General features: G+C 42.8%; 1 protein-coding gene across 1 annotated transcript; it reads left to right on the top strand.

The window, feature by feature from the left end:
• The first annotated feature begins 1,348 nt into the window (after positions 1 to 1,348).
• On the top strand, positions 1,349 to 10,024 carry RRP7A (ribosomal RNA processing 7 homolog A). The gene is made up of 7 exons (XM_063133637.1): positions 1,349 to 1,435; positions 3,638 to 3,780; positions 4,758 to 4,883; positions 5,586 to 5,709; positions 6,875 to 6,972; positions 7,448 to 7,646; positions 9,591 to 10,024. Exons 1-7 carry the CDS (start codon positions 1,372 to 1,374, stop codon positions 9,674 to 9,676), a joined length of 840 nt encoding a protein of 279 aa, XP_062989707.1. The 5' UTR covers positions 1,349 to 1,371; the 3' UTR covers positions 9,677 to 10,024.
• The last annotated feature ends 1,649 nt before the right edge of the window (positions 10,025 to 11,673 follow it).

Genomic DNA, 11,673 nt, shown 5'->3' with positions numbered 1-11,673 from the left:
AGAAATGTAATAAATAAATAATAAATAACTAAAAATGTCAAATTAACAGGGTTCAGAGCAGCCTTGAGATGCTTTTTTTAATGTGCAGAAAGTATTTTTGTGGGTGGGAGTGTCTGAAAAATCCAAGAAAGAATAGATTCTTTCTTGTGTGGACTATAAATAAGCTTAAGATGTATAAATGAGAATATACGTTGTTTAACTCCCTCCTTTAACTAGATGGAGCTGTCTGTCTGTTTTGCATGACTAGCTCCATGCTTACACTGAGGGGCATTTTCACAGGTCTACCATATGCTCATTTACCTGTCAAAGTGGAAAATATTCAATGGAACTCTTAAGATAAAGACCTTTTATGACTCTTAGATCTAACAAGATCCAGATCTTGTAAAGATTTATAAGTATATAATGATTATGAGCAAGGGAAAGGAGCTATCATTGGGAATTAGTGAGTGACTATACGATAAGACTTTCAAACCTTAAAACCAGCCTATTAATAAAGTACACTCTCTAAATACTGATAAGGTTTTTGAATACTCGTTAAGATAATTGTACAAAATATTTTTTAATCAAAGCTTTGGTTAAAAGTTAAATGCAACTAAGCTCAGAAATACATGTGTGATGAACACTGCCATAGGCTCTTAACAGCATAGTCTTTCTTTGTCAGCCTGAACCTCTAAATTGTGCTAAGCAAGCTGCACCCTTATCCAGTAAAAGGACGTTACAAAAAATTATCTGCAGCAGCACATTACAAAGCTTTGGAGTACCAACACATTTTAAAGCAAAACAACCGGAAGTAAAACTTTTTAGAAGTAGAATGGTAATAAGGCCAGCCTCTATTGAAAGTGTGTGGGCCATAATCTGATCAGAGCTCAGTGCCGGAGCCTGTTTCCAGCCTTTATGTGCCATCAAGCAAAATGCCTGCCCAGCCTAAACCATCTTCTAAACAGGAAGAGGAGAAAGTCTAACTTGATTGGTGGCACATACCATTTTAGGAACTAAGACTGCAATTCTAGGCGCCCCTACTTAATGTGTGGGCTTTACTTCTGGATAAACGTGCATTATTGGAGGATAGATTATCTGGTCCCCTCCCGATTGTCTGAGCTATAAGCCCCGTCCTCTCTAACCACTGGCCATGCTGGCGGAGCTAATGAGAGTTTTAGTCCAGGACATCTGGAAGGCGCCAAGTTGTCCACCAATTCTATGCTGAAGGGCCAAAAGCTGGAGAGGTTCTCTCAACAGGTCCTCAATTTGCTTCCCAAGAACCAGCAGAATGTCTCCAACCCGCCCCTCTAAGGGGAAACTACTACTCCCAGGAACCTTTGCGGTAAACAATAGTTGACTAAAGGCGACACAACTTCCTCCTGGTAAGCGAAGATGGCGACGTCTGGGCGGCAGCGTGCAAAAGCGGGAGGACCCGTCCCTCAGCTAGGATACACGGGTGAGGAAATAACGTGGCGGGTCGTGGTGGTGGTGGTGGGGTGTCGTTATTCCTCCGCGACTGGGGAGGAGAATCGATGGGGCGAGGGAGAATAGAGGCCACGTGCCTTTGGCGGTTCTCCTGCTTGCCCGGGCTCGCTCTGTTTGCCTGCCAGCCACCATGGCTGAGCGGGGTACACACAGCGCCGTTTCTATAAGGTTCTTGTCGTGGCTCCCGGCGAGGTGGTAAACCAGAAAATGGGGTGTATGTACACGCGCGCGCGCGCCACACGCACACACGAGAAGACCGTCGCTCGTATTTCTCATTTCGCTGCCCGCCCTCCCCTGCCCTCCCCTCCCCCCCCCCCCCCAGGATGGAAGAGAGACCTTCCCATATCTATGGAGGAGATCCAACAGTTCGGGTTTCTCCGAAATGCCACCCCCTTGCCGGAAGAAACCCGGCAAAAACAAAAAATAGCAGCAAAGACTGTAGTTTTTGCTTCTTTGGAATTCAGGACTTACTTCTTGTGGATTTATTTATTTATTTTTAGTTTATCCTGTCAGTGGAATGCAAGGCATCTATCTGCACGCAACCGAGTGCTGGGTTTGGCCTGGGCGGAGGACTAAGGGAGCAATTTTAGTAAAGACACCTTTGGTGCAACTTGAGGTGTGGCTTGTAAGAGGGCTTTTTGGTTGGGGATCCGAACAAGGCTTAGCTTCATCTCTGATCTGCAATATTAACAGTAGACTACATTGCAGGGTTGTCATAACCAACTCTCTTTCAGCAGGATCCTTAACTTGCAGTGAACGTATAACAGCAGTGCACTGTACTGCAGAGTTGTAAAACTACTCCCTCAGCTTTAGCCCAACTTCCACCATGCAGAGTGAACCACACTGCAGAGCTGTTGTGGGCCAGCCTCTCCTAATCACAGCCCTCTGCAGCCTGCAACATGAAAAGTAATGGACTGTATTTGCATTGGTCAGGCTATTTTGTAAATGCTGAAAAACTAACTAAATATTCACATGAATAAGACCTCAGTTAGAAAGAAATTGAAGGTTTTGCTGCTACCATTGGGGGTGGAGGAGGCCATCCACAGTTTCATTAAAATCTTGAATTTCTACCTTGATTTCCATCTGTAGGACTCACTAAACTAGCTGCTCAGTGAAAACCAAGAACTGGTACATTGAGACATTATTATTATTATTATTATTATTATTATTATTATTATTATTATTATGTTTATTATTATGTTTATTATGTTTATTTGTATCCCACCTTTTGCCCAATACTGGACATTGAGATAGTCTTTCTGATTTCTTTTTAACTCCATGGTGGTAAACAAGTAAGACTTTACATAATGGAGTTTATTTGTTTTGTTTGTCCATATATCACCCTTCAGCAAAATATCAGTTTATTTAAAAAACAAAACAAAACACGCCAATAATAATAAAATCAGTATGGAATGTTCATCTGTATCAAAAATACCTGAACCAAAAATTCCTGCATATAGAAGATGATGCTAGAGAGAAGGATATCTAGTACCTTTCCCTTGCACCTGGTTTTCTATGTGGAAGGCTGGGGAGCGGCGGTGGGATTGGAATGGAGTATTCAGCCATGTGGGAGCCACCTGCAGTCATATTTTTTGTCCTCCCAGTTCGTATATGGTGCAGAGTGAGATCTACTTCCTACAACAAAATGTGCCCACAGGTGAAGGGAGCTGAACCCTCCCTCTGCCTTTCCTCACCATGCTCTGTTGCTTCAGGCTCTTTTGTTCCAGTTCTCTTCTGATGTCAGTGAGCCAGGTTTAGGAGAAAAAATTCTGAAGCGGTGCAGTCAAGCTCTCCTTGACTGAGCTCATTTTGTCATAAAAAATAGACCCTCCCCCCACTTACTTTTCTTAGTCATGTATAGAAATGTCAATAAACATTTCTGTTTTGGCCTTGAACACTAGATCTTTGTCTCTTGGCCTTTCTGCATTGTTCAGGTATGACTGCACTCCCCAAAATTCCTATAAGCTTGGGATTTGGTTTTTTTAGACAACCTTGCACACCTGCATTTCCAGGACAGCTGGATGTTACAGAGAAATTGTGGACTAATAGCTTCATTGTGAGGGTGGGAGCTTTATTTGTTAAAATTGGCTGGTTATTTTTAAATCATACTGTTCTTTAGGATATGGTTCTCGCTGATGTTCTTTGCTAACAAAATGTTTCTCTTTCTTTTTAGCTATCCCTGTTAAGTTTTCTGAAAAACGTCAGTCGCCTCACTACCTCTATGTGAAGGAACACAAAGTCAGAGAGGACACAGATCCAAGCAGGCCTCAAAACTGTACTCTTTTTGTCCTGAATGTCCCCCCATATTGTACAGAGGTGAGCTTATTTGGAGCTGCAGAGAAGGTTACAAATATGTATAATTAGTAGATCTTTTAAGAGAAGATAATCTTATGAGGACAGAGGTTTGTGAGTCTTGTGGGTTCTTCTGGCTTTGAAACGATAATTAAAAATTACTTTGTGGCTATTTTTTTAAAAACACACACACATATGTCTAAAATAGCAAACATAGAATTCATAACTTGTGAGCTGCAGATCCCTGACTACTGAAAAATGTTGGATTGCCTTGGTTGTCTAAGTCAGTGAACTACAGTGTTGATTGACTGAATTACTAGGGACAGCTGTAATGTCCCAGTTGTTGGGATTTCCTTAAGTACAGGCAATGTAGGCATCTGCATTAGGAGTTTGTAGGTATGGGCCTGCAGCTGGTTGTTGGGAGTAATGACTGTGTAGGGTGGATCAACAGTGCCAGTAATCTAAAAACTAGTCTTGGCCTGTAACTGTGGGATCAGTTCTTTCTGTTAGGTGTCTGGACTTATTTCCATTCCTTAACTACCTAAATGTATACATAATAGATATTGACAATAGATCTTTGATTTCCAGGTGTAGACCTATCTGATCCATTGTTATTTGGGGAGGAGGTATTACACTTGGGTAAATAACAGTAGGCAGGCATCTGAGCCAACACGTTTGGTGACTCTTCCTGGTGTCCTTTTGTTCAAATATATTGTCAGTCGAAGTAGGAGACTGCAGCATGCCCCAAGTAGATTAGGCTGCTGAGGGCATTTAAGAGAAATCAGTGACCAGTTATCAGCTAGAGAGGTTACAGCCTAGTATATTTGTCAGGCAGGGTAACGGACAATTTCAGCCTAAACATTGTGTACTGTTGGTGATTTGGTTATATGTTAAAATTGCTATTACCTTACAATAAAATGAAATGAAAACATTTATATATTTTTAAAAGTGCCTCTTAGATTGCCAAGAATTGTGCTGAACTTTTATTTTCTTTCTTGAAGGAATGTTTGTCAAAGCTGTTCTCTCGCTTCTGCTCTGTACAGTCTGTGGAGATGTGTGAAAAGCCAAGGCTGGGAGAAAAGTCAGAAGCCCCCAAGTCCAAGTTCTTCAATTCTAAGAAGCCTTTGGTAAACCAAGAACGTTGAGCAGGATGGGACAACGCTGAGGGATCAGCATTTTGAGATGAGGAAGGGAGCTCTCCTAAAAAGACCAGAGCAAATGCAGCATGACTATCCTTTTGTTACAAACTCCTGGGCTCACTTGCACATGGATGCTTGCCTGTATGTCAGGATCTCTGAAACTAAGAAGTGCAGCTTGCATAGCACAGAATTGCACCTTGGACTCTGAATGTACTACCTCCCCTTCCCCAGGCGTTATAATGGAAATAGCCCTTTAATGATATTGGGGGGAAGGAGAGCATGCGCTGCCTACAGTATCCAGGTCATGGTTTGGTATTTAGCTCTGGAAGATGCACATGGCTCTCTTCTCTTTCTTTCTCTTCCATTGCACCCCCCCTCCCAATCCCCATTAAAAATTCACCTGCATGCAGCAAACCAGACACAGAGCTGAACCCTAGAGGCAATATGCATGATGGAGACTCTCTCTTTCTCTCCCTCTCAAGTGTTAAAAGAGCCAATCCATAGAAGAAAGTGTGATCTGGTTTCCAGGTGGGAGGGGAGACACAAAGAAGACAAATGTACAACCAAGTAGAGCAAGGATATTTGATTGCCATCCTTCAATGCTTATTTACATGGCTGAGCATCTCATCCTTCAGCCATATGTAAGTGAAAATAGACCTAGCCCATACTAATTTGTTTCTTGCGCCATAGGGATTCCAAGTCGCTTATGTGATATTCAAGAGTCCTGCTGGGGTGCAGGCTGCCAAATCTTTTTCAGCGCAAGAACCCCTAGTGATATCTTCAAGCACGCATCCTCTCCAAACTGGTATTCATAGTAAGTAAAGCACAGATGTCTAGAATTTCCCTCTTGTTTTCCGAGTCTGGTATATGGGTGTGTAGGGATTCCATTTGTGGCTGCACACGACACTCATTGACAAGGGTTGAACAGATCAGGAGGATCAAGATTCAGCTCCCCCATCAGCTGCTTGACTTCAGCCCATCATGATCTCTCAGTTTTACCTACCTCTTAAAACTGCTGTGAGGAATGGGATAAATAAATAATAAATAAAATGCTGGTGTCAGCCAAATTAGGTGCTCATCTCTCAATTTAGCTATGGTAGTTTCCTCAACCTAGTCTTATTCCTTCCTCGTAGACACCTTATTCAGCCCGATCTCACCCAAATGCAAAACTACAGCCACAGAGAACAGGTTGATTCTCCCCCCGCCACCATTTCCATCTACCGCCATTCTCTAAAGTAAGGAAGAGAATGAGGGGGTAATAGTGGCAATCAATCCAGCATGCCTGGGCATTCAGTTTTATAGCATTGCCAGGGACTGCAGCCCTGAGAAGCAAAAGAAGGTTGCATCACAATGTTCTTTTTTAACTTTTGCCATGATGTGACTGGGCATCTCCTTCCTTTGATTTCCAGGGAATGGTGGCAATCAGAACTTGCTTTGAGGAAGTTAGATCTTCTTATAATAGGATCGAATTCAATAGCCAGGCACTAGGTTTGTGCAATTGCACTGGTATTTCTTAACTGCACCTGCATACCAAGATTTTTAAAATCTTCTTATCTGGTCTGTTTTGCTGTAAACTTGTATTTAGTATATTTCTGAATATTATTGTGATATTGTTGATTAGTATATTGTTAAATGTTGTTGTATTTAGTATATTTTTGTAAGCCACCCAGAGAGCTTCGGATATTGGGCAGTATTAAAAGGCAAGAAATGAAATGAATGAATGATATTGTAGCCGCAATTAAAACAGCTACTCATTGGCCTTAGAGCAAAGAGGCTCACAGACAAGTATTCAAGTTACGCAAGTTGTAGTTCCTTCAGATAGTAATTTGCTTTCTTTCATTTGTGGGCCCTCACAATTCAGTCCATGCTTTGGAATGAATGAAGAGGTATCAGGCTCCCAATGTGCCCCACCCCTTTCTGATATCTTGATAATGCTTCCACTCCAAGGTAATGGCTGACTTTTTTCCTCTTTATCTCAGAATGGATTGACAGATATGCCACTTCAATTGTGGATCCTGCTGAGCTGAAGACAGAGGTGGATGCATTCATGCTAGCCTATGACCAAAAGGTTGCAAAGGTATGGACTACTGGAAATTGTAATTGTGCTAACCAAGTACTTTTGAAGGGTCCTTTCAGTCCAGGTCAGTTTTTCGGTACCATATATGCCACATTGAGCTTGAAGGGATGGGAGAGGTATAATGTAACACATGCATAAATGACAACAAAGAACTCTTGCATGCAAGCATGATAGGAGGTGTCCTGTCCCCCCAATATGTTACAGTGGGCTTGGCCAGGGTTATTTCCTTTTCAGTGCTGATGAGGTAAATCTAGATCTGGGATATTTGGAGGATGTGTCCTGGCTGACAGTTTCCAGGCACTTTGTGCATGGCAAAGGAGTCCTTCACGCAAGGGCTATGAAGTCCTGGTGGACTGTCCAATGGATTACAAACAGTATTTCTGAGTTCAGGTAACTAAAATCGAAGCAACCGTTTTCTAACAGCCTGAACTGCTCTGGTTTTCCATTTCTCCATGTGTCCCTTTTATTGACACAGGAAGAAGCCAAAGCTGAAGAGGAGGATGGTATCCCAGATGAGGAAGGGTGGGTGAAGGTCACAAGGAAAGGTCGAAGGCCTGGACTCCCACGGACAGAGGCGGCCAACTTGCGGGCCCTGGAGAGGGAGAAGCGCAAGAGAGCGCGCAAGGAGCTGCTCAACTTCTATGCTTGGCAGCATCGTGACACCAAGAGGGAACGTAAGTAATTGACTGCTAGATCCCTTCACTGGGAGCTGATGCAGGGAAATGTCAGTGGATATAACAAGAGTTGCAGGCTTCCGATTATGTCTCACGGAGTTCCTCCAGCATGGTTAGATAGGCGTGGTTAGCTTTGTAGAATGGCAGGTTTATAAAGTCTCTGTGTTATATATTTTTTTACACACGGTAGGCATTCCATTGTGCTGTATGCTTGATCAGGACACATGTCTCTATACTTGTCTACAAAGTACATTTCCTGTGTACAGGGCATAAAAGAGCAGATTGTGTAATTTCAGGATCATTTAATCTAGGTAGCAGAATACCCTTGTAATGTACCCAAGAAACAACAGGAATGAAATTGATTTTTATTTTAAAAATGTATAACAAAACTATTGCTTGTCCTGGCTTTCTTTGAGATGGGAATGGATGGAAAATGATGCTGCAGCAAAGCAGTGGATTTCTTTGGCTTCCAGGGAAGGGGAGGACCTGCAGCAAGATTTAAAAAGCTGACCATAGCAAGGGGTTGGTTTTAGTTTTCCTTCCTTATTCTCTGACCAAAACACAGGAAAGGGAGAGTGGTGATCATTAATGCCAAGATAAGACCAAAAAGGCTTTGGCTTTGGCAAGGCGTTTCTGGACACAGTCCACTGGAAGTAGGAGTGCAGAAGAGGAGCACTCAAAGCCGTAGTTTCAGGCTAAATCAGATTAGGATTATCAGAGCAGGACTGTTTCCTGGAACTACCTGTTGTTCAGGGCTTTGAGGGTTCAAGAATGGGCCACCCAGCCAGGAGCCTCCAAAACCTAGGCTGAGTATCTGCCAGCAAAATTCATAAGTGGTACACTTGGAGGACTGGTGAAATTCATTGAGTTCAGGGGTTATAAGGGAGTTATACCCTTCGATTACAAAAATAATAAATCCCAAGAGAATAGGGTGGTTCTGGAGGAGCGATTTCCAGAAAAATAAAGAAATAAATGCTCCTGTTTAACGAACAAGTTCTAGCTTTAGACGGATTTCAGTTATCTTGTAAAGGACAATGAAATCTTGGGGCTCTCTATAGCCAATCAATAAGTGATATGATGAACAACCCATAGTTTGTCTGGTTAAAGGCATGGAAGACAGCTTGTTCGCTCTTGTGCAGCCCCACTGTAGGTTGTGATGTGTGAACCAGGTGGCTGCATAATGGTCTCCAGCAAAAATTCCTGTTGCTTTAAATTGAACTTTGTTGTATGAATAGTTGTACAGGGTGCGGATGGTGTGCATTTTCATAAGGCTGCAAGCGGTAACTCTTTGATTTTACATTTAATACTGCTAAAATTTATAGCTTACAGCAGAGCAAAAAAACCCTTTTCTATTGAGGCCCGTGTTCCTTTTGGGTAATCTGGTGGTGCCACATGCTCCTTGTGGGCAGGGATGCAGCCCAGCAGTGGGGCCACCCCTTTCTTTTGCTCTTCCTCCCCCTTTTCCTCCCTGCCTAGTGGGATGCCAAGTGAGGGTGAAATGGTTTTTGGTAGACATGTGTGAACAGATCGCTTGAAGAAGGCGGCATGAAATTTGGCCAAGGGCCACAGGTGCCCATCCTTGGCCTCCAGGCTTGGCTGAGAGCCCTCCTAATTGATTCCTCAACTGGTGACGCAGCAGTGACTAAGCTGGAGGTGATAAATGCATTCCCTTGACCCACTTTCACCCCATCAGACTGTCCATTTGCTTGGTCTTGGTAGAACCTTCTTTGACTGGTGGGGGTCAGCTTGAACTTCATCTGAACTCTCACTGCAACCCTGTTTGAAACCCCCTGGCTGATTTCATAACATACTTCGAAGCAAATAGCAGGGTTGAAATCTTGCGTGGATGGGAATGGTTAAGTGCTACACTGATGATGTCTCTTAAGGTTTCATTTACCTAACCGGTCTTGTCTTACACTGCACCTCTCTCTCTGTGTCTTTCAGACATAGCTCAGCTGAGGAAGAAATTTGAAGAGGACAAGCAGAAAATTGCACTTATGCGGGCTCAGCGAAAGTTTCGGCCCTTCTGAGTTGCAGAATCTGCAGTTGTTCCCAAATGAACAGTAGCCACAGTAAGAAGTGCACAGACAGCATGGTTTTCCTGGGGCTTTGGGGGAGTCAACCTTGTTACCTGCTTACCCACCATTATTAATAATCTCCTGGATTGTGACAGACGAAGCAGCTGGAGGGTTTGCTAAGATTGTGTGTAATGGTGATAGTTCACTAGTGGATATCCTTGTATGACAGACTGCAAACAAATCCCTGACACAACCTTGATTTCACTCCATGGCGTCTGGTGTAAGGACATCTGAGGCAGTTTTCTGGGTGAAGCAGATGTGTGGCTTCAATTGTAAATAAAATTTTCTATGTGCTCTCTACTTCATTGATCTGCCACTTTTCAAAGAGGAATTCTGGGGAAATGAAGATAGCTGAAAGGCAGTAGTTCACTTTGCCACACACTCAGCTAGTGCCAAGGGAGGTTATCTCAAATATAAAATGTAGCAGCTCTAATCAAGGTTTTGAAGTGACTTCAAGTGGTGGATTGGAAAAATGTTATCTTCAATACAGGTTTACATTTTGAAACAATATAGAACAGCTATGCCTGGAACAGGATACTCAGAGATGAACCACCAGCAGTGTTACTGAATTTTACCATGACAGACATACAATTTATCTGTGCTACAAGCTAAATAACATATCTGTCCATTACAGAGCACATGTTTGATCCTGCTTGCACCGTCTCATATAAGGGCATTAACAGAACATGAGCTGCAAGTACAGGCCATAGTCAGGGTGGTAACCATTGCCACCTTAAAGATCAAGAACTGCCAAAGTAAGCAAAGGGGTGGGGGTGGGGAAACTAAATTTATTCCCACTTCTATCAGTACAGTCAACTTGCATCATTTAATGGTGAAGTCACTGGAAGTAGCCCAAGAAAGAAGGAAAGCAAAAGGCAGTGATAGGGGGAGATATGCCCAATTAAATGCAAAATTCCAGAGGTTAGCCAGAAGAGATAAGGGATTATTTTTAAACAAGCAATGCGCGGAAGTGGAAGAAGACAATAGAATAGGAAGGACAAGAGACCTCTTCCAGAAAATTAGAAACATCGGAGGTAAATTCCAGGCAAAAATGGGTATGATCAAAAACAAAGATGGCAAGGACCTAACAGAAACAGAAGAGATCAAGAAAAGGTGGCAAGAATATACGGAAGATCTGTATAGGAAGGATAATAATATTGGGGATAGCTCAGACGGTGTGGTCAGTGAGTTAGAGCCAGACATCCTGAAGAGTGAGGTTGAATGGGCCTTAAGAAGCATTGCTAATAACAAGGCAGCAGGAGACGACGGTATCCCAGCTGAACTGTTTAAAATATTGCAAGATGATGCTGCATGCCATATGCCAGCAAATTTGGAAAACACAAGAATGGCCATCAGACTGGAAAAAATCAACTTATATCCCCATACCAAAAAAGGGAAACACTAAAGAATGTTCCAACTATTGGACAGTGGCACTTATTTCACATGCCAGCAAGGTAATGCTCAAGATCCTGCAAGGTAGACTCCAGCAATTCATGGAGCGAGAATTGCCAGATGTACAAGCTGGGTTTAGAAAAGGCAGAGGAACTAGAGACCAAATTGCCAATATCCGCTGGATAATGGAGAAAGCCAGGGAGTTCCAGAAAAACATCTATTTCTGTTTTATTGACTATTCTAAAGCTTTTGACTGTGTGGATCATAACAAACTGTGGCAAGTTCTTGGTGGTATGGGGATACCAAGTCATCTTGTCTGCCTCCTGAGGAATCTGTATAACGAACAAGTAGCAACGGTAACAACAGACCACGGAACAACGGACTGGTTTAAGATTGGGAAAGGAGTACGGCAGGGTTGTATACTCTCACCTTACCTATTCAACTTGTATGCAGAACACATCATGCGACGTGCTGGGCTTGATGAATCCAAGGCTGGAGTTAAAATCGCAGGAAGAAACATTAACAATCTCAGATATGCAGATGACACCACATTGATG

This window comes from Elgaria multicarinata, chromosome 9 (genome assembly GCF_023053635.1).
Source record: "Elgaria multicarinata webbii isolate HBS135686 ecotype San Diego chromosome 9, rElgMul1.1.pri, whole genome shotgun sequence".
Taxonomy (NCBI): domain Eukaryota; kingdom Metazoa; phylum Chordata; class Lepidosauria; order Squamata; family Anguidae; genus Elgaria; species Elgaria multicarinata.
The sequence above is the reverse complement of the archived record's forward strand: the minus strand, read 5'-3'. Positions and strand labels throughout refer to the sequence as shown.